General features: G+C 47.8%; 1 protein-coding gene across 2 annotated transcripts in view; it reads right to left on the minus strand.

Annotated features, from left to right (window-relative positions):
* Nucleotides 1–22,347, minus strand: part of ABTB3 (ankyrin repeat and BTB domain containing 3) — a 302,523-nt gene that overhangs the window by 93,953 nt on the left and 186,223 nt on the right. For both annotated transcript variants that reach the window (XM_014780586.2, XM_004418069.3), the window contains exon 3: nt 13,420–13,624. In XM_014780586.2, the coding sequence (XP_014636072.1) occupies nt 13,420–13,624 (205 nt within the window). The remainder of the gene's footprint in view (nt 1–13,419; nt 13,625–22,347) is intronic.

The raw sequence follows: 22,347 nt of genomic DNA on the forward strand, positions 1-22,347 counted from the left end.
AGTAAAAAAAATATTATAATATAAAAATTTGAATTTATAGCACCTGGTATTGTAGTTGTAAACAGATGTAGTCCAGGAGGAGAGCAAAATGGAAGGAGGGGGAAAATGTGATTAAATCAATAAACACCCAGGAAATCTGTAGACTCGAATACATGGAGATATGTGTAGGCTTCATTGGCGAAGTCAGACTTTGAAGAATGCAAAATCAACTCAGATGCTGTGTCTCCTGGGCACAGATTTACTGCCTGGGCTATCTTCCATACCATGTGAAACCGAGCCACGTGCTGGCAGCTGTCAATATCACTATTTCTGAAAAGATGAAAAAGAGTGAAAACCTGGCACGGGGGCAGATGGTTTGAAAGCGGGCTGAGCACGGAGAGGGCTCACTCTCTGCAGGCCTTTCTGCTCCCGGGCACCCAGGGCTCCCGCTGGCCCTTGCCACACTGGGCTGGCCCTCAGTTTGCACTGGGCAGCTTCAAGGGCTAATTTTCGCTAATGTTCTTTTAAAAATTTTTTTCTGTGTATTCAGAACATTGATGTACAGTGCCCGAGGCTCCAGACACAGGGCATGCAGAGGGCTGCCAGTTCCAGGCAAATGAGAAAGAACCAGAAATCCAAGGAGGCTATTGTAGCTTCCCTCGGGACCATTCAGCAAAGGGAGGAGGCCAGCTGGCGACATCTCTCACTGGGGGACACAGAGGATGGCACTCGGTCAAGCCATGCGCTTGTCATCTCTCTTTGGGACTCTTGCCGGAACTTTCTAACTGGTCCCTCCATCATTCCCTGCTCCATCTCCTGCTGCCAGGCACTTAGACTGATCTTTCTATCCCCCATCCACTCTGTGCCCAGCCCTGGCTGGCTGCCAGCGAGAGCAAGAGACAATCAAAGCCCAGTCCTGGTGTGAGGAGCTCAAAGTCTGGCGGCAGAGACAGATATGGAAGCAAATGATGCCAGAGCCATCGACGGGGGCCACACGAGAGGCGGTCAAGAGGACACCGGCTCTGGAATCAGTGCTTGGGCTCAACCTCCAGCCCAGCCACTGACTAGCTTAGCTGTGTGACCCTGGGCAAGTCCTTGAACTTCTCCGAGCCTCCCTCTCCTCATCTGTAAAACAGGCAGCATTACAGCATCTCAGAGGGTGACTGTGTAGTTCAAGTGGGGTGATCTGAAAGAGTGCTCCTCGCAGGGCCTGGCACAGGTCGGCACTCAAGAGTTGTTGTAACTATTCACGGAGGGCTTCGTGGAGAACGCAGTGGGGAACAGCGATGGTCTCGCAGCAGAGGGAGGCTGCAGCTGCGTCTCGAAGGACGAGCAGGCGTTCGCATCTCACTTATGCTTCTCCCTTGGTCCAGACCTTCACCCTGACCCCACCGTTGAAGGAACAAAGGCCCAAAAACACCTGCAGGAAGCATTTTCTCCCATCACTTTCAACTCAGCAGTCATGTTCTAAATATTGAACTATTGGTGGGGCCCAGGCACCACCTCACTCCTGTGGTCTTGATGCAGACAGGGCCCCCTGCGGGGCCAGATGCCAAGCTGCAGGACGTGGAACATGGGGGAGCACTTGGGTAGCAGCTCTTTACGAACCCGCAGAGAAGCATTTCAGCATTTTAACAACGGGCCAAACAGCTGCACCTCTGCAGACCAGCTGAAGGTCAGCCTGGCCTCCCCTGCAGTCTGACTCAGCTGGCCTATGGTACACAGTGAGATTTCCTCCCACCCCGAATGCCTGATCTCACCCATCTTTCAAAGTCTGACTCAAAAACCACCTTCCTTGATCCTCTCTAGCAGTCTATCTACACCTCCCTTCTGACCTTTTGCATTTTCTTTCTTTGATGATACATGAGCTGTGCAGGGCAGGAGCCTCTTGAGGTCCCCTGGGTCTCCCTGTCCCTAGCATTGGGCCTGACACACAGCAAGCAAGTGTAATGGTTAAGGGAGTGAATTCTGGAGCCAGGATGCTGGGTGTGAATCCACGTGGGGCCCCCTCTGAGCCCTGTGACCTTGGGCAAGTTACTTGTCCTCTCTGCCTCACTTTCCTCATCTATAAAATGGGGATGACAATAATAATACCTACCTCCCGGGGCTATCATGAGCGACAAATGAGTTAATTCATGTAAAGCACTTATAATGGTGCCTGGCACATACAAGAACTCAACGAACATTAGTGCTCTCAGTATTCCTTTGCTCAGAGGGGGCACTCAACGCATGCTCACTGAATGAACGAACGAAGCATGAACAACCGGATCAAAACTCCAATCATAAATAAAGTAAATAATTCAAAAATTAAAAAATCAAATAATGAAAAGTTCAAGTAGCACTGAGGTGAAGGTTTAAGAGGCAGGTTCTATGTTAACGTGGACAGCAAATTATTTCAGGAAGTCAACATGTTTCTCAGAGGTCAACTGTTGTCTCATCAGATGGAGTGATTTGATTATCATTGTTCCATTTATATTAGCAATATTTATTGAGGCCTAAGCCAAGGAAAATACTAGAAGGAAAGGGAAGAGGCTGGGAAAGCATATTTAAGCAAGAATGTTGGCGGCCGGCCTGGTGGTGTAGTTGTTAAGTTCACGCACTCTGCTTCGCAAGGCCTGGGGTTTGCAGGTTCGGATCCCGGGTGCAGACCTATGCACCGCTCATCAACCCACGCTGTGGCAGCATCCCGTATACAAAATAGAGGAAGATGGGCACGGATGTTAGCTCAGAGCCAACCTTCCTCAGCAAAAAGAGGAAGATTGGCAAGGGATGTTAGCTCAGGGCCAATCTTCCTCACCAAAAAAAAAAAAAAAAGGAAAAGAAAAGAATGTTCCTGGTGGGAGATTTTCAGGCTTCTAACCTTCCCAGGGAATCCTCTGTCTTATGTCTGACATCCTTCCCATCCCTGTGGCACAGCACATGGTCAACAGTGAACTCTGGACTCAAGCTTCCTGCCTTTGCATCCCAGCTCTGCCCCACACTAGCTGGGTAATCTGGGCAAGCTACACAACCTCTCTGAGCCTGCAGTTCCTCATGAGAAGACAGAGATAGCAATAGTCTAAGACGGTGCTACTACACTCACAAGATTCTTGTGAGGACTCAATGACTAATGCACCTAGAAAAGAGCTTAGTATGTCAGAAATACTTGGTAAAATTTAGTGGTGGTGATGATGATGATAATGGTTGTTTAAAAACTCAGCTCTAAGATGATCAAGACATGGGAGCATGGGAGCTGGTCCCTGGTCTCTACACTTACTCCTTACCTTATTGCTTTGGGAGTGCTGATTATCATGGGCTCTTTTTTCCAAAATGGGGACATTATCTGCTTTGAGTCTCTAGTTCAGCGCTGGCCAACAGAAGTTTCTGTGATGTTGGAAATGTCCTATGTCTGCGCTGTCCGATACATGAACCAACTAGACACATGTAGCTATTGAGCATGTGAAATGAGGCGAATGGTACTAAGGAACTGAAGCTGTAGTTTTATTTAATTTAAATTCATTGAGATGTAAACAGCCTCACACAGCTAGTGGTCACCATAACGGCCAGTGCTGTGCTAGTTCCTTAGTCTTTGTGTCATAAAGATAAAGTTTTCCTTCCTTTTCCCATAAAATAAAGAGAAGCTGGTGTCAGACCAGACCAGACTGCTGTGGCAGCCGGTTAACGGGGATTCAGAAAAGACCTGGAGGTGAACACAGGCAGCGCGTATGTTTGATCAGACTAACCCCGCGTGTTGGGAGAGGGGGCTGTTTTTAAACTTGAGCCGCTCAGCTTGTCACCTGTGGTCAGGAGCCATCTCTCCCCACTTGGCTGGAAAAAAAAAAAAAAAAGAAAACTCCAGGGCAACTAGTCGAAGCTGTTTGACAAGCCCGGGAAGCTGGTGGTGGTGAACAGCCCTGAAGCTGGTGAGGTATTGGATTTGCCCTGCTGCCTCTCCTGGGGGAGGACACCTGTCAAATCCTGCCTCTCCGTTCCCTTCCTGCTTGTCGCTAATTTGCTGTTCCCGAGCCCCTTTAGGGGAGCTGGCCACTTCGTTAGGCTGAAGGTGACCATTACATTTGGGTGCTCAGCATCTTCCCTCGCCCACTGCTCCAGGCCTGACAGTTCTGCAGGCTGGCCACGTCTGACCTCTGGAATCCCCTCATTTTGGCTAACTGCAGAGGGATCCAGCATCTCAGGAGGTGCTCCAAGGCTCATTGCAGCCCCCGAAGCCTGGGAAATACTTATTAGGCACCTCTTACGTGCCAGGCTCTACCAGAGAGACAAAAATCACCATGAAAGCTTATTTCTTGCCCTTATGTAACTTAAAAATGGAGGTTGGAGTAGATTGGGGAAATGAATGACAAACACACAAAACGACCATATCTTGTTATTCACAGTGTGGTGGGTGGACCAGCAGTATCAGCCTCACCTGGGAGCTTGTTAGAAATGAAACATCTTAGGCCCCACCCCAGACCTAACGAATAGAATCTGCATTTTAACGAGATCCCAGGGGATTCAAAGGCACATTCAAGTTTGAGAAGCCCTGCTATAGCATACATCCAGGTTATAAGCACCATGACAGTGAGAAGAATAATGGCCGTTATGTATAAAGAGCCTAATGTGTGCCGGACTTTAAGTGCTTTGTATATATATTAACACATAATAACTTCCTAACAGCCCTCTGAAGAAGATTCTATGTTATCTCCCATTTTACAGATAAGAAAACTGAAGCTCAGAGTGGTTAAGTAACGTGTTCAAGGTCACAGAGCTAAGTATTAAAACCAAGCTATGAACTCAGGCATTCTGGCTCCAGAATAAGAAATACCCAGAGACATAGTTACTGTGCTATGAAGGTCCTCAGCATTAACCAAAAAGCTTCCAAAGAGCCTTTTCCTACTAGTAGTTATTTGACTTAATTGTCTCATCTACAGGTGAAGGCATTTCTACCTCACAAGGCTGACGTAAGGATTAAATTAAACTCTGTACATCAAGTCCTCGCATAGGACACGGCACCTGGTACTTCTCATCAAATGTTCATAACCTTCCTTCAGGCATCCTTATGCCTCTGTCTAGGGAGCACGTATGGGGTGTCAGACAGGTCTCTTCACCTCCCTTCTCAGAATCCTTCTGGTTCCTCACTGCTTATAGGAGAAAGTCCAGACACCTCGGCAAGTCTGCTAACCTTCCTTCCAGTCCAGCCTGTTGCTGCACCCCACACTTCTGCAGAACAAGATCCCTCTTTCTGTGCTCTACCTTCCTGCCTCTCCGGGTATATAGTCTGTTCCCTTAGTGTATTGCTCCCTTCCTTGTAGCCACCCAGCATTCATTTGATGTTTTTGATATTTACAGACCTGCCCAAACGTGCAACTTACCTTTCCTCACTGCACGTCAGTGTCCTCATCTGCACAATGGGGAGATTGAGGCTAGCTCCTGTCCCAAGGGGTACGGTGAGGACTGAATTAGTTAACACACATAAAGTATGCAGGGCCTGCCACATACTAAGTGTTGATCAAAATCTCTTAGAATATCCAAGAAGAGGCCAACCTGGGTAAAGGGAGTAAATAATAATCCCTGTCACGTATGGATCACCTGCCACGTGACAGTGATTGGGCATGGCACTCACGTAAGTTAGTTCATCAGTCTCAAAACAGCCCCACGAAGTAGGAATTATTATTTCTTGTTTACAGCTGAGGAAACTGAGGCCCAGAGCATGCGAGTGGCAGAGCCAGGACCCAGCTGAGGGCGGCCTGAGTTGACACTGGCAACACAGCTCTCTGGGCCAGCAGCTGGAACACGTAGGTTTCTGCCCTAGCTCTCTTCAGTTCTGCAAGCATTTTTTGAGCACTTACTATACGCTATGCACTGAGGCAGGCCCTGGAGACTCGGTGCAGCATGAGGTGGTAGGGAAGGGTTCCTGAAGGAGGTGATGCCTAAAGGGAGTCTTGAAGGATGAACCGATGGAGGTAGCCAGATGATGGAGCAGGGGGGAGACAGTGTTCTAGGAAGAGGGCAAAGCATGTGCAAAGGCACTGAGGCACTGCCTTGCAAATCCACTGCAAATGTGCTTATGCCTTCAGTCATGCCTCTGGGCCTCAGTTTCATTATCTTCGACACGAAACATGTTCAACATGCCTGTTCCCAGATCTCTCTTGACTTTAAGTGTCCAATGATAGAACAGTCCACTGAAAAATCATGCTTTTGAAGGTTATTCAGTGGCATGGAGCAACAAAGCTGCAGGTACTTTCTGGTCTTTATTTTGTAAAACAACCAAAACACGTTGGTATATACCCAGAATATATACTCTATCTAGTCACAGTGGTTATTCCCAAATGCGGAGACTACGGGTGAGGCAAAATTTCTTCTTTCTTGTCTTTTGTACTTATCACATTTTATTTAATTAAATGGATTAGGTTTATATCCTGTAAACATTCATGAAGATTGTAAAAAAATTCTAGGGATTAGAGGTGAGTCTTTGAAACATTATTATTTCTTTAAAACCATAGCCCATCGACAGCAGAACAGCCTAAATACGAGCACAGAGCAGGGCCTGACCCCAAGAGTTCAAATACTAGTTCTGCAACTTTTGCCATATAACCTTGGGCAAGTTAATCAATTCTAGTTAATATAACCGAAAAAAAAAAAAGTTTCATGAAACATACTTACCTTACCTCATGCAAACTACTCTGATAGTTTTTTATTTAATTCTAGTTCATTTTTCAAAAATGCACGTTACAACCCATAACATCAGGGGTCGGCAAACTTTAGGGAAAGGGCTAAATAGTGAGTATTTTCAGCTTTGTGTGCCATTTGGTCTCCATCACAACTAATCAGAAGTGCAAAAGCAGCCATAAACAATTTGTAAACAAATGGGTGTGGCTGTGTTCCAATAAAACTTTAGAAAAACAGGCAGTGGGCCAGATGTGGCCTGTGGGGCATCATTTGCCAATCTCTGCACTGCACTGATTTAATGGCCCATTAATGGGCTGTAACCTAGAGTTTGAAAAATATTGGGATTAGAGTTGTTTTTACCCTGGCCAAACGAAATAAATTGCAGCAAGGCTCAAGTCACAAATGGATCATGTTTTAAAACTCTGTTTCTTAAGTTAATTATTTAGAATTCAATAACCATTTTTTTTCCTTACAACTATTTATAAGGTGGTTGAGATTCCAGCCCAGCCTACATATAGCCCTGCAAAAACCAAGTCTAATATATGGTCCTCTCACTCTGGCCTGTCGCCATTCATCCAGGGACTGTGAACTTCTCGAGGACCCACCAGCACTGGGCTGGGTATTTCAGGGGACTGTTGTTTTGGATGTGATCAGTGCCCTCAGGAAGATGCGGAAGTAGCTTTCTTCCTCTGGGAAAAGGCATTCTGCATCCCTGCTTAGGATGCTAGGAACAGTCCTCCCCTCTCCTCCTTCTTGTTATTGAGGTACCCAGGGTATTAGCCCAAGGAGTCCTTAAGTTGGGGGAATTTCGGTTCTCAACTGTGTGTGTAAGCCAATCAGCTATGAGATGTGTGGCTAACAATGGTCAAAAGTACTGAACTGTGCAAATGACTTACTTGTGTGTTATTTATAAAGGGAAAAAAAAGTAAACTAGAAGAGTGTAGTGGACCTTTGTCAACTTTTTTGCAGCCCAGAACCACTGACAGCCTTACTGCGTTTGAAGAATTTCCCATATTATTAGTCTATGGTTCAACAAGGTAGAAATTCACCTTCCCAGGCTCCCTTGCAGTTGGGGTGCAGGCTTGTGACCCAACCCCACTGATTTGGAAGCAAGTGGTGTGATGTAGCTGGAACATGGGGCTGACAAGGGTGGTGGCAGAGACATTCAGTTTTCAGGGGTAATGGTGACAGAGGTCCTGTTGGAAGTGACCTTACACCTAGCATCAGTGGTGTAAGGTCGGGTGTCTGTGCCCAGCCCTGGTGGCTGTGAGGTCTCTGCTGGAGCAGTCCTGGGGTGCAACTTGGGCACCGTCCCAGGCTGTGTAGGCTTGAAGCCTGGTTCTCTTGCTTCAACGCCCACTAGAAGTCTTCTTAAGCTCTGCTGAACATTGAGATTCACGGGACTATCATAGGCCACACTTGGCCCAGCAGGACAGCAACAGATGTTCCTGTCAGTGGGAGTCCTCATAGCAATTCACCCCGCCATCCTGGAGCTTTCTTCTGCCCAGGTGACACTCAGGTGCAAGGAGATGAGATCCACTTGGGTGGCTGTGGGAACCCCCCTGGTTTATGAACCCCTATATCTCTTGTAACAACTCCATAGAAATAGCTTCCAGTGTCTCTGCAAGGACACTGCCGGTTACAAGAGTCAATGAATTCAGGGAAGGCCAAAGCCCTGGATATTTATCAAGTATTTATAACACTACCAGGCCAGATCTAATTTACCAATCCAGGGTCATCTTGACCATAAGCAATGTTGCTTAGTAACACAGTTGATACTGCAATTTTTATCAGGTTTCCAGGGGAACAGAGCTAGATAATTAACCCAAGGTCAAATTCTCATGCAGAAGGGGAAAGGATTTGGTAACCCTCTGCCTACACTCGGCCTCCCAGAGGTTTTCTTTCTGCTTTAAGCAGTCACAGCAGGTTCAACTTTTGCAGCTAAGCATTCCTACCAGTAGTGCCCCTTGTATCAAGGACACCTCCACTCACGTGCATTCTGATACATATGCCTTAGTGGGAAAGAACGAGGAAGAGTTATAATAGTATGCTGGAAATTTTGCATAACCCTGAGTGAGTATGTCCATTGGAGTATGTTAAATCTGAATATCAACTGTCACGTATGCCACAGATAAGAAAGCATTAAGAACTGATGTGTTGGGGGGGCTGGCCTGGTGGCATAGCAGTTAAGTGTGTGCACTCTGCTTCGGTGGCCCAGGGTTCGTGGGTTTGGATCCAGTGGGGGGACCTACACATCGCTTATCAAGCCATGCTGTGGCTGGCATCCCACATATAAAGTGGAGGAAGATGGGCACTAATGTTAGCCCGGGGCCAGTCTTCCTCAGCAAAAAGAGGAGGATTGGCAGCGGATGTTAGCTCAGGGCTAATCTTCCTCACCAAAAAAAAAAAAAAAAAGAACTGATGTGTTGAGGTGATCTTTTGGTAGGGTAAGTGTCTTGAAAGATGTATTTGGGTACCATTAACTTCTAATGTCTATTATGTTTGCTTTATTAACTCTATTTCTTCAAGTGTAAATTCTTCCATTTATTGAGATTGTTTTGTTTCCCCTATTAGTTTTCTCAAACAGTTGGTGACTGGTGATTGTATACTCATGTTTTTGGTTCAGATTTCCCTGGTAAATAGTCTGCCACATCTGTCTGTACAGCTCTGTTTGCAAAAGGGGTGACAGCTGCCACTGCCTGGGTATGAATTCTCGTTTGTTTTCTGTGAGATCGAGGGAGGGTAGAACTACCTAATTGTCTAGTCTTCTAGTGAAGACCACTTCTGTTCCTTTCAGCCATGACTAGCCACCTTAGGCAACAAAATACTTCAATTTATCCTACTATTTTTTTTATTTTGTGGTAACATATTACCAAAATCATCCATGGCCAAACACATCTAGGAATCACTGATATTTCCAGTAAAGGGGAGGAAAATCTTGTCATAGACTTGAGATGATTGTTTAAAATAGCCGCCTCACACGGCCCCTCCCATCAAAATTAAGGCGTTTACACTTATCATCACTATTTGGAAAATAAATATTGCCTAATCACAATCTTACAAACTTTATCTGAGGTTTTTTTTTTTAACTAAAAATATCTGAGGTACCTGAAAGATTTCAGAAGCTCAGAAAAGAGGAGCCAAAGTTCCGGAAAAACTTAAACTACAGAAATTTCACACTGGCACAGCTTCTTCAAAATCCCATAGTGAAAAGCGAAACTATCCAAACCAAATGCAACAGCTCTAAAGCTGTGCCCACGTGAAAGAGCGACATGGATCACGGAGGCCTAGAACCAGGCGCTCCAGCCAAGAAAGGCTCTTCTGACAAGTGGAGAGGGTTGGAGGCGAAAAACATCGATATTTCCGTCAACACATATTTCCCAGGCTTTCTGCTGGGCATGGACCAAAGCAAAGAATATTCAGCCCCTGTTCCTGAAAAGATTATAGTCTAGTGGAAAACCGTAGAAGCACCATGGCCCAACATGACTTTGCCAGAATAGAGATAGAGGCAAGGAAATGTTGTTTGATTTCGGGGTGGGGGAGGAGACAGAAAGAGAGAGAAAAACAACTCCAAATTAGAGTCCTATCTCCCGCTGGAAATTTCTCGTTAGGCGGTTTCGGTACGGAGTTGGTTGTAAACACGTGACTGAACACAGTCAGAGGCTCTCTCTCCTCTGAAGCCCTATCATGTGTGTTTTCAGATGCTAAACACCAGTGCCTATTCTATCACGGAACAGGAAGAAATAGCTTTTTGTCTAGAAGGAATCACACACAGGCTTCTGTAGGGACAATGATAACAGCATTTTAGAGCAAAAAAAACCATGTAAAATAATGTATAGTATCAGCCCCTTTTTGGGAGTGGGGAGGAGGGGAGGTCCCCTTGTGCCAGGCACGGCCCTGGATGACTTAGCTATAATATCGAATTCATTGCTTACACCAGTCCCACGAGGCTGGTCTCGTTCTCTTTCCAGTTGAGGAAAAGAGGTTCAAAGAGGTGAAATGGCTTGTTTAAGGTGCTAGAAGAAGCAGAGCTGGGATCCAAATCCAAAAGTTGATCTGATTCCCAAATCCATACTCTTCCCAGAAAACCAAAGTGAACAGAACTCAAAAAATTTGCATTGCATTTTGTGTCGTCCCCTGAAAATTCAACCAAAAAGGAATGGAAAGACCGAGATAACTGACTCCAACGAATTCCGAGACACGTTCTCTTTACTTTGCTTTCCTTCAGAGCTCATGCCTCTTTAAAACTTGCCCCAGAAAGTTTAGAGCCCTTAGATGGTCTCCCCAGACTTATAGCCATGCCAACTACACTCTGAATCCTGAAATAGATTCCAGAAGGGAAGATGGAAACTGCATAATAGAAAATGTAATGGGCACCATGCAACTGTGTTGAGTGGGGGCCAGAGAGTTTTAGTCTGGTGGCTGTGAGGATGGAGCTGGTCTGAGGATATTAATCCTCACAACCAGGGAGACCATTTAGAAATCCAATGTAGTAACAGAAGTAAGAGGGAACGAGGTCCAGAACCAAGCAGTGGCAGCAATCTGGGGAGGCAGGAATGGAGAAATGAGAGATGTCACAGATGGAGGATCAGCAAGACCTACTGACCAGTTGGCCATGGGAGGGAGCGAGGGAGAGGAAGGAGTGTGGGCTGAGTCCCAGTTTTCTGACTAGGGCGACAGGGTTGATGGTGATGCCGTTCTTAGAGGCTGGGAGAAAGGAGGAACAGTGGGTTTTGGGGGAAAGATGATGGCTGTCATTTTAGGGTGGTTGTGAGCACTCCAGATGGAAATCTTCCATAGGCAGCTAGACCAATGGATTTGTTCATTCTGCAAACATTTGTTGACTTCCCCACATGCACCAGATGTTGAGCTTGGCATTAGGTGCGGAGTGACAACCAAAACAGGTGTGTTCTCTGCCCTCATGAAACTTATAGGCAATAAACAAACATAGAAATCAAAAACACAGAATAAGTGCTCTGAGCATGAGACTTGACAGTGCAAGCCGGAAGGCTGAGCGGGATGAGAAGGTTCTGGGGCTCTGAGGGGGGGTTGTCTGGCTGGAGATGGAGAGGGGGTCATCTGCACAGAGGCAGGAATTGAAGACAACGTGAGGGAGGCGAGTCAGAGAAACTGCACTATTGTACAGGCTGTCCGGGCGGGGGCTGGAGAGCTAGACACCCCACCGGCTGAGGCCAATGGTTTCCATTCTCTCAACCCTCAGGAGCCACACTCATAGAAAGCACAGTCTTGGCATGTCTGACGGAGGTTATTCTTTGGCCAGGGACCCTGGGCATTTTACCACTTCTCCATTTTGGGCATGTCTGGCACATGAACATTGCAGAGGGTACCCACCGATTTGGCCAGGATAGCGGGAGACCTGAGTAATCCCCTGATTAAGCTAACTCCAGACTGGACTGAAATATTGATGCTAATTTGGGATTCTTAAAAGAAAAAAAATGCAACTTCTGTCTAGCCTATGCTGCATCCTCTTCCCTTAACTGAAAGCCAGGAGACATGGGTTAGGACCCCAATTAAGCCCCAATCCCAGCAGAAACAGAGCAGCCAATGAGCATTTCAAAACCACTTGGAACCATTTAACAGAGTCAGGAAAACTGCACTGAGCCCCAATTGGGAGTTGTTCAGCTACCTGCTGATAATATCTCCAACAACAAGAACAAATGCGAACATTTATCCAGCACTTACTATGTGCTGGGTGCGGGGCAATTTATTTAATCCTCAAAGAGCCCTACGAAGGAATTGCTCTTAGTAGACCTATTTTGCAGCTGAAGAAACTGAGGCACAGAGAGGTTAAGGCACTTTCCCAAGGCCCCCCAGCTTCGAATTGGAAGAGGCTGAATTTGAACCAAAAAGTGTGGATCCCAGAGCCTGCTCTTTTAACCACTCTTTTGATAAACAGGGGTCACTACTGTAGTAGTTAGAGTAAACAGGCCCGTGGAGGAGGGGCTTGATTTGTGACATTGTGGGGAGATGAGCTAGCTCTGTGAACCTGTTCCTAGAGGAAGAGGGGACGCCTCCAGGCAGGCTCCTTTCCTGATGGTGGCTTCTGATGCGCTGCCTCTGAGAGGGTGAAACCATCCTCAGAGAACGCGGCGCGGGGGGCAGGGGTCCCAGATAGCAGGAAACCTGGGGGCCGCTTAGTTCAGCTGCTGGTTGCAGGGGGGGAGGCTGAGGCACGGGGAAGTGGAGGGACGGCGCCAGGGAGCAGTAGAAGCTGGGTCAGAGGGAGCTGCCTCTCCCTTCCTTCTCTCTGTTCCTTCCTTTCCCGTGAGGATTCTGCTTCCCAGGAACAGCCATGCCGTCTCCCCCAGAGCAAGCCCAGGGGTCCCCCGCCCACCTGAGAGGCCCACTTCTGGCTGAGCAGGTGTTCACGGTTCCCCTGGGAGTCCCGAGGGCAGCCAGGACAAAATGCCACCAAGGAGCTGGCAGCCCCCACAGCTGCCTCCACAAGGAAGCCCCCCTGCACTGCAGAGGCCCTCACCCCTCTGGAATTTGCAGACCCACTCTTCTGACCCAGGTCATTTTTGTCCCAAGCTGGACCAGCACTATGCAAACCCCTCTCAAAGACTCCACCCAGGTCCCAGACACCCGCTCAGGGCACAAGGTTCCCATCTGGACCCCTCCAGCGAGTGTCTGGGAACTGGGCAGTTCTGACCCTCAGCATCCCTCCCCTCCCCCCACCCCGCCCTGGAGGCAGTACCCACCCACCACCAGGTGGTGTTGGCCAGAGGCGAGCTCCCCTCCTTGGCCGTCCAAGGCCAAGGCCAGCCTTACCTTTCCACCTGGAGGTTGACTTTGGAAGGCTCCACGTTGGGGTTTTCCCATTCCATTTGCGGGCAGTGCATGAAATAGCAAAGCGTGTACAGGGCCTCGGGCTCCCAGTAGAGCGCCCCCTGCTTGTGGTGCAGGGGGGTGCCGTTGCCATGGTGCTTGGCGTTGAGGGGCTGCAGGTGATGCATTGCTCGGGACACCAGGTCACCTGTGGACAGAAGTCAGATTTCAGATCCTTCAGGCAGCCAAGACTCGCAGAGAAGATGTGCCTGGTATCTCTGCAGAGATTCTGATCCCTGGATGCCCCCCTTCAATGGGAGTAGTCCTCTGGGACCTCCAGGTCACCCATCGAGCAGAGGGGAAAGCATTCATTCATTCACCACACCACTGTCAAGGGCTCACCAGGTTTGGGGTGCTGCTTCAAGCAGAGGGCTGCTCAGATAATCCAGTCCTGCCCTTCTGGAACCCCTGTTTCTCACAAGGCATGGGAAGCCCTTTGTACACGTCTGCTTCGGGCCACTCTCACCTTGGGACACACCTTGTCATACCCTCTGCGGTAGCCAACCCTGCCTTCCTTGCAGTCACAAGAATGGACTATACTGTCTCTTGCCTCTTAGCCTGTGCATATGCCATTCCCTTTATCCACAACATTCTTTCTTCTCTTCTCTAGGCTAACTCCTACTGATCATCCAGGTATCAGCTTATATATTAATTTCTCCAGGAAACCATCCTGGAATCTCCCCACTCCCCTGGGTCTGTTAGCACAGCATTTTGGCCACTGGGTTAGAATATTCTTTTTCTTTGTCAGTCTTTCCCGACAACAGCAACTCAGTCTTAAATGACACTTATTACATGCCCACACAGTTCCAGCACTTTAATTCATTTAATCCTCACAACGCTTTATGAAGTAGGTACCTTTAAAAATCCATTTTACAGATGAGGAAACAGAGGCCCAAAGAGTTATATAACTTCTCAAACTTCTGCAGCCATGAGTGGCGGACACAGGATTTGAATCCAGGCAGTCTGACTCCAGAATCCATGCACTTGACCGTGCTCCTTGAGGACAGAGGCTCTGTCTCACTCTTCTCAGCACTAGCAAACCCTGGAAAGACTCTGGTCTTTCTCTTCCTTTCTTAGAAGGAAACCAGTCTTCTCCTTGATCAAACTAGACCTGCATGCTCCCAGGTTGGCTGCATAGGGAGGATCTTCCTGTGGGGAGACTGGCTGGGCCTGGAAGCTAAGATGGTGTTTCCCAAACTTGGGTCATTTATATGCCACCTTCACGAGTGTAGCTATATCCAAGAACTATCAACCATTATTTACCTAATTTTAAATGGGCTTATTTTGTTTCTTAAAATACATATATTTAAAAAGGAAACATTATGTCATTACCATAAATGGAAAATTAGTATCACTTGCCATAAACAGAAGGTTATTGTAAAAGTTAATTCAATGAAAACAAAACAGTGTAACTAATTTATAGCTGAATTCTGGTCCTGCTTTCTTTTGTTACAAGTAACAAGTGTTAGAGAGGTGTTAGGGCTCATACCAAATGAAGCCTTTCTTCTTAAAGCAAATAGAATTAAAATAGAATTTAAAAGAATCACTCCATGACCAACGTTATTTAATGCACTGCCCCAGTCCAATTTGCACAGTGCAATGTATTGCACACTTTGAGAGACATTTGTCTAAGATATCCATGATGGTTAATTTTATGTGTCAACTGGGTTAGGCTATGGTGCCCAGTTGTTTGGTCAAACACTAGTCTAGATGCTGCTGTGAAGGTATTTTTTCCATGTGATTAACATTTAAATCAATATATTTTGAGTAAAGCAGATTACTCTCCATAATGTGGGTGGGCCTCATCCAATCAGTAGCAGGCCTGAAGAGAAAAGACAGAGGACCTCAAAGAGGAAGGAATTCTGCCTTCAGATTCAAGACTGAAATATCAACTCTTGCTGGAATTTAAACCTCCCTCTCTCGTCCCTGGTGGGGGTGGGAGATTGTCTCCCACCTTCATTGCCCAGTTGAAACCAGGCATGCAGAGCCCACCAGTTCTCTGCCATCCACCTTTAACATGATATTTTTACGTAAAATCTAAACCCAAGAAAGTGAGGCTCAGTGAGAGGCAGGACTTTCTCCTCTGAAGGCCCAAGGCCTGCCTTCTAGGTTCCTGTTTCCTGTCTGAGGGAGAGGCCACTTCCTCACAAGAAGATTGACAAGAGGACAATTCACCCCTTTGTGGGAGTTGACTATGGAGATGAGCTCTCAGCTGAGGGCAGAATGGCAAATATTCCCCCTCCCATTCCTTGTCCATGGCAGACATGGTTAATCAATCACAGAGCTCTTATCCACTGATGGTAGATGCAGCCTTAAAATCTTTCTTGAGACAAGATTCCAAGCAGCCACTATTTCTGATGGGGTTGTCCAAGGAGAGGAAACTTCTGTGTTGTCAGAGTCAGAAGGCCTTATCAGAACAAGCTAACCAGAGTACAATCCACTAAGCTTCACATCTGGAAGGCAGTTGCAGTGGCTCCCCTACACCCCTCCACATCTTAGCACGCCCAGCCCAGAGCCTGACCCTCCTCTCTCCACCTCCCACAGCAGCAAAATACATCCAAGAAACTCGAAAAGAACCAAAGAAGGAAATTCTCTCTTAGAGGCAGGTGGGTAGGGAAGACCCCGAGGGGACCTGCAGATGGAAAATGTGGAGAACCAGTGCTCAAAATTAGGTAGGAGCCAGGGCCAGGAGTTCAGATCCCAGCTCTGCCACTTACCTCTGTAAACACTAGCAAGTCCCTTAACCTCTCAGGCGAGGAAACAATACTCCCCTATCAGGTGGCTGTGAAGGCCCAGTGCAAAATGAGGACGTGCTGGCACACTGTTGGCACTGCATGAGCAGCTCTCTCTGGCTCAGGGCCCACTGGCTCTTCCTCCTTTCTGGACAGTGGGACCAAGAGGTTGGGTGCCTGAGACATGGAGGCCGGTCCTGCCAGTATCCTGACCCAGCGTCTGATCTGCTGCTTCAAGCTGGGGTTGACTTTTCCAAGAATCGACATTGCAAAGCTGCTCATTCCAGGCCTCCCTTTGGGGTGCATTTAGGTCCTTAGTTGCTTCTTCTTCTCTTTTCTCTCTACCCTCTCATCTTTTAGGGATCTTACTCCCTGGGAGGGAGAAAAAAAGGAAGCCGGGTGTCTGCTGCTAGCTAGTCCCATCACTCGAGTCTAGGAAGGGGCAGCTCCAACTACTGGTCCAAATAAGAGCACCCAATCGGCAAACGTTGAGAAGGAATCTAGAAGAAAATACAGGGATGGCAGGTCTGGGTGGGATCGGGCACAATGACACTGTTTGGAATTTCCTGATGAGGATGGTGACATGGAGGAGAGGGAGGGAGGCAGCAGAGGTAGGAACCACAATATACTGATATATGCCCCATCTCAGGCCGTTTACATATATTTTCTGGTTTAATTTGTATAAGAACCAAATGGGACGGGTATTATTATACCCACTTCGGAGATGGGAAAATTGAGGGAAGAGGCAACTTGCCCAGGTGTCACTCAGGAAGCGGCAGGCTGTGACTCCAGCCAGGGTTCCAGGGCTCATGTTCTTGGTCACGACACCACAGTGCCTCCAAAAAGGCACTAATCTAGAATCTACCTCTGGGCGTGGCCTTTGAAAAATTCTGAGGAAGGGTCTGAGGCCTAAATCCCCAAAGTGTGTGCCACCGTGGATTCCAGGGCGGGGCCGGCTTGGTGGGGTGGGGGTCAGGGGACTGGTCAGGCTCTGCTGACGGAGCAGAGCTTCAGCTCAGGGTTCTCCAAGTCTGACCTGTCTGGTGAGCAGGGTGGGTGCGGGCAGTGGTCAATGGGTGCATCTGCATAGGTGACCAGACAGACTCTTAGGAGACAGGTCACCCCAAGGGAAGAGAGGCTGGTGGGGGGGCACAAGGGTAACCGACAATGATGTAGGCCGGGAGCTGGTTCTGGAATCCACAGAAGCCTGGTCTCTCAGATCAGACCTCCTGCCCAGCGCTTGGCAGAGCCGAAGAGCTTTTCCCTGGAAGCTGTGAAAAGGGGCAGGAGCCCGGGTGGCTCTCCTTTGGGGCCGGGATGAGGCTATGGTGAATAACAGCAAACACACACAGCACCTCCTGTGTGCAGGACATTCCTGAGAATTTTACACACATCACACTCCTTCGCTGCCACAGGAGGCAGTGAGGTAGGTCCTGATACCATATCCATTTTACAAATGAGGAAACTGAGGCACAGGGAGATGATTTGGCTGAAATCACATAGCCACTGAGTGAAGGACTGGGCTTCAAACTGCGGCCATTTGGGTCTAGAGTCCACGCTCTTAGCTGCCAACCACACTGCCTCCACGAGGGTGAAAGAGAGAGAGTCCTCATCACTGGTGGCAGCACAAACACGTTAAGAGGTCCAGGGATCACGGCAGGCTCGGGCACAGCCAGGGTTTTGGCAGAACAGCTCAGCACATCTTTAATTGAGACCTGTCGGTAACAGCATCCTTGGGCAAAGAGTGGGGATGAGCCCCAGAGGCTGGGGGAGGCAGGGCCAATGGCCAACGGCTTTGGAAAGCACTAGTCCTCGGTGTCCAGTACTGTCCTCGGCTACAAGATCAGGGTCTTCAAAGGTGGCCCCAGCCATGGGCAAGGGCTAGGTCTGAGGTGTCATGGAGGTTCACGGGAGGCCAAGGCGTTAGGGTAAGCCACAACAGGGCAGGAGGAAGGGGTGGCTACACGTCAGAGGCCACCTGAGGAGTCTCAAAAACTACTGGGTGAACTTTTCAGAGGGGCTGATTCCCAGTGAGTTTGCACTCAGGGGGCAGGGTCTGAAAACACTGGGGGTGGGCCTACCTCCCCCCCAGGGAGGCGCAGCTGGAAGGATCTGGGTTCCCCAGTAACCGACCCATCTCAGCACTCACCATCCTCCAGGAGGAAGGCTGTGCCGCCAACAAGGTGGGAGAGCAGAGGGAAAGTGGAGGGAGAAAGGCTTCCACCAGGAAGACCCAGGAAGCAATTCTGTTTCTAAACAGCAGGCCACACTGTGACCGCTGGAAGGAGGGGAAAGGGACGTTGCTGGATACTTGGCCAAAGAATCTGAGATGCAGAGACCCCGAGAGCTGGGAGGGGCTTCCGAGCTGATGCAGTGCGTCCTCCCAGGAGCATCCAGCTGCACGAACAGTGGTGACAGCTGCCATTCATTGAGCACCGCCCTGTGCTGGGCGCTGTTTCTCATCCTCACAGCGCTCCATTAGGTGTGTACTACATTATTTCACTTGTACACAGTGGTCCTCAACCAGGCTGATTTGGCCTCCCAGGGGACGCCTGGAGGCATCTTTGGTTGCCATGTCCAGGGGGCTGCTAGTGCATCTAGAGATACTGCTAAACATCCTACCATGCACAGGACATCCCCACAACAATGAATTGAGCCCAAAATATCAATAATGCCAAGGTTGAGAATCCTATTTTACAGATGAGGAAACTGAGGCTCAAGGTCACAAGGTGAGTAAGAGGCAGAGACAAGATTCCAACCTGGGTCTGTCTGCCTGTGCTCTTCATGCTACACTGACTTGAGTCTTTCTTTCAGAGACAGCCCAGAGCAGCCGTGGCCAGCTCCAAGTCTGTCTTCAGGCAATCTGTCATTCTGTAGCCAAGGTGTTAATGAATGCCCCTCACCCTTGATACAGTAATGCCATTTCTGGGAATCCTTCCCAATGTTAGAATCCAAAATGCAGTAAAATCTTCATGCACAAGGATTTTCACCCGAACCTTATTTGCAGGATCCAAAATTTGACAAAGAAACAAATGTTTAAAAATAGGAGCACGGTTAAATAAACTCTGGTACATCCAGGTGATAAAATAATAAACTTATGCTGTCATTAAAAATGTTTACATAGAGCTGCACTATCATGAAAAAAACTCCTCATAGTTAAATGGTAATTGGAAAAAAGTGAAATCCAAAATTGCATACCGTGTGACTAGGATTATGTTATTAAAAAACTATGCACTGAGTAAATACCAGAAAAAAATACCAAAATGTTGACCAAGGATTTCTCTGCTTAGTGGGATTGTGGGTGACATTCTCTTCCAATTTTTCTGTAGTCTCTGAATTTTGAATTATGGCATGTGCTACTTGGTATTATGAGAATAATGAGCTTACCGAGGTGGTGTGTTCACTGTCTCGTACCTTCCATCTACAAGGTGATCTATCAGAAGGTCAGGCTGGAGTACACTCATCTTTCCATCTGTCTTTCTTGAAAGCTCCCATACAAAAGCTCAAAACAGGAAAAATAAAAAGGGAGTGGAGAGAGAAGAGGGTCCATGTTTTGGGCCCCTGCACGACCCCTCCAGTTCCCCAGGATGCTGGAAGCCTGTGGTCCTGGTTGGGCTCACCATCTCCTCTGAGGATTATTCAGCCTGCCCTGCACTTCCAGGTTCCCTGCTTTTGCTCTTGTCTTCTCACCTTGGAGTGCCCTTTCCTTCATTCTCCCAACTGAAGACCTTCAAGGCTGTGATCAAATGCCACTTCTTCCATGCAGCCCTCCAGGATGTCCCCAGTCAGAATCAATCCCCCCTTCCCATGTACCTGCAATACCTGCTAATAAAGTCTAACACGTTATTTGTTTAATTCTGTGGTATTTCACAGTTAATTTTCCACACATCTGCCTCCCCCACTGAGCCTCAAGGCCAGAGACCATGCCTCATTCATTGTCCTGTTCTTGGAGGGGCAGTGTAGTGTGGTGGTTAGGAACATGCTCTCTGCACTCAGACTGCTTGAGTCTGAGCCCCCAACCTGCCACTAACTAGCTCTGTGACTTTGGGTGAGTTATTTAACTTCTCTGTCAATGGGGATGATTATGATCTAACGGATATGTTGTGTGGATTAAATTGATAATACATATAAAGTACCTATGTCATAGTATTAAATGAAATAATGCATATAAACCACTTAAAGTACTCAGAATAGTGTCTGGCACATCGTAACTGCTTAATAAGTATTCAGCACTATTTGTTTTTCTTTGTGTCATCATCACCATCATCACCACCACCATCATCATCATCTTCATCATCACCACCATCATTTCCATCTTCATCATCATCTTCATCATCACCACCATCATCCCCATCATCACTGTCATCATCACCACCACCATCGTCATCACTACCAACACCATTTTCACCATCACCACCACCATCGTCATCACCATTGTTATCAGCCTGGTCCCTGGATCAGAGGCCCCAAGGATGTCTCTGAGGAGAGCTGGCCACGGGAGACGGAATTGGCACAGGGATTCTGCAACCACTAGCTCCATTTCTTTTTTTTTTTTAATTTTTAATTAATTTATTATTTTTGTGAGGAAGATCAGCCCTGAGCTAATATCCGTGCTAATCCTCCTCTTTTTGCTGAGGAAGACCAGCTCTGAGCTAACATCTATTGCCAATCCTCCTCCTCTTTTTTTCCCCCAAAGCCCCAGTAGATAGTTGTATGTCGTAGTTGCACATCCTTCTAGTTGCTGTATGTGGGACCCGGCCTCAGCATGGCCGCAGAAGCGGTGTGTCGGTGCGCGCCCGGGATCCAAACCCGGGCCGCCAGTAGCGGAGCGCTCGCACTCAACCGCTAAGCCACGGGGCCGGCCCACTAGCTCCATTTCAAACTCCACTCTATCTGTGTGCTATCTGCTGCTTCACCTGTCAGCTTCATGAACCCCAAACGACAAATCCACTTGTCACTAGCTGCCTCGAGTTTGGGCAGCTGGAGTTTGGTTCTAGGAACCTACTTGAGAATCCACTGTTGGCGATTTGGGAATCACCATCACGCCATGTCTCATACCTGTGTGCCGCAGGTACAATTTATTTACTTACTATTTTTCTTTAAATTGGCTTATTCTTTCATACAAATAAATTCATTTTAAAAGGAAACTTCATATCCATGCCATAAAGGGAAAACTAATATTTTTCTAGCACTCATAAAAAATTCATTGCAATTAAAAATAGAAAGCGTATTTGCGTATTACCTACGATCATCTCCCATGCCGCCCTTTGGGAAAAGCTGCTCGAACCTGCCAGACTCAGGCTATCAGTGCTGCTCTCACCAAGCAGTCCTCCTGCGTGCAATCACCCTGGGACAAAGGGCCACACATTCCAACGGTGGGCTCCTTCTGCTCAAACCTGCGCTGAGTAAGCACCTTCGCTTCCTCCCCTTCTCTTCCATTTCTTTTTTTTTTTTAGATTTTATTTATTTATTTTCCGCCCCCAAAGCCCCAGTAGACAGTTGCATGTCATAGCTGCACATCCCTCCAGTTGCTGCACGTGGGACGCGGCCCCTGCATGGCTGGAGAAGTGGTGCGCGCCGGGGATCCGAACCCGGGCTGCCAGCAGCGGAGCGCGTGCACCCAACCGCTAAGCCATGGGGCAGGCCCCCTTCTCTTCCATTTCATCCACGGCCAGCTACCGCTTACTATACTATGTTTCAAAACCTCCCACAGCCCTGGGGGAGGAGGTATCATCAACCTCTTTTCACAGATGGTAAAACTAGGGATCAGAGTGATCAAGGCACTTGCCCTAGGTCACACAGCACAGATGAGGAAACCAAGGCACTCTCTAGCATCATGAACTGCTGTTTAACTTGCCTCACCAAAACTCCTCCCCTTGAGAAAGAAAGAAAGAAAAGACCACCTATAATCCATGTCATTAGTACAGGGTGATGAGAGGAGATTCGTTTGTAAAGAGAAGGAGAGCTGGAGGAACAGGGATGGAACAACAAAAGACTGCACTCTGGATTCAGCAGGAAACTTACCATTCATGCACTCATTCATTCATTCATCAAAAATTTATTGAGTCCTACTGTATGCCAGACATTGTTCTAGGCACAGGGGTTACAGTGATGTTCAGAAAAACTCAGCTCTCATGGG

The sequence above is a fragment of the Ceratotherium simum genome, chromosome 25 (genome assembly GCF_057802395.1).
Source record: "Ceratotherium simum simum isolate JZ-2026a chromosome 25, ASM5780239v1, whole genome shotgun sequence".
Taxonomy (NCBI): domain Eukaryota; kingdom Metazoa; phylum Chordata; class Mammalia; order Perissodactyla; family Rhinocerotidae; genus Ceratotherium; species Ceratotherium simum.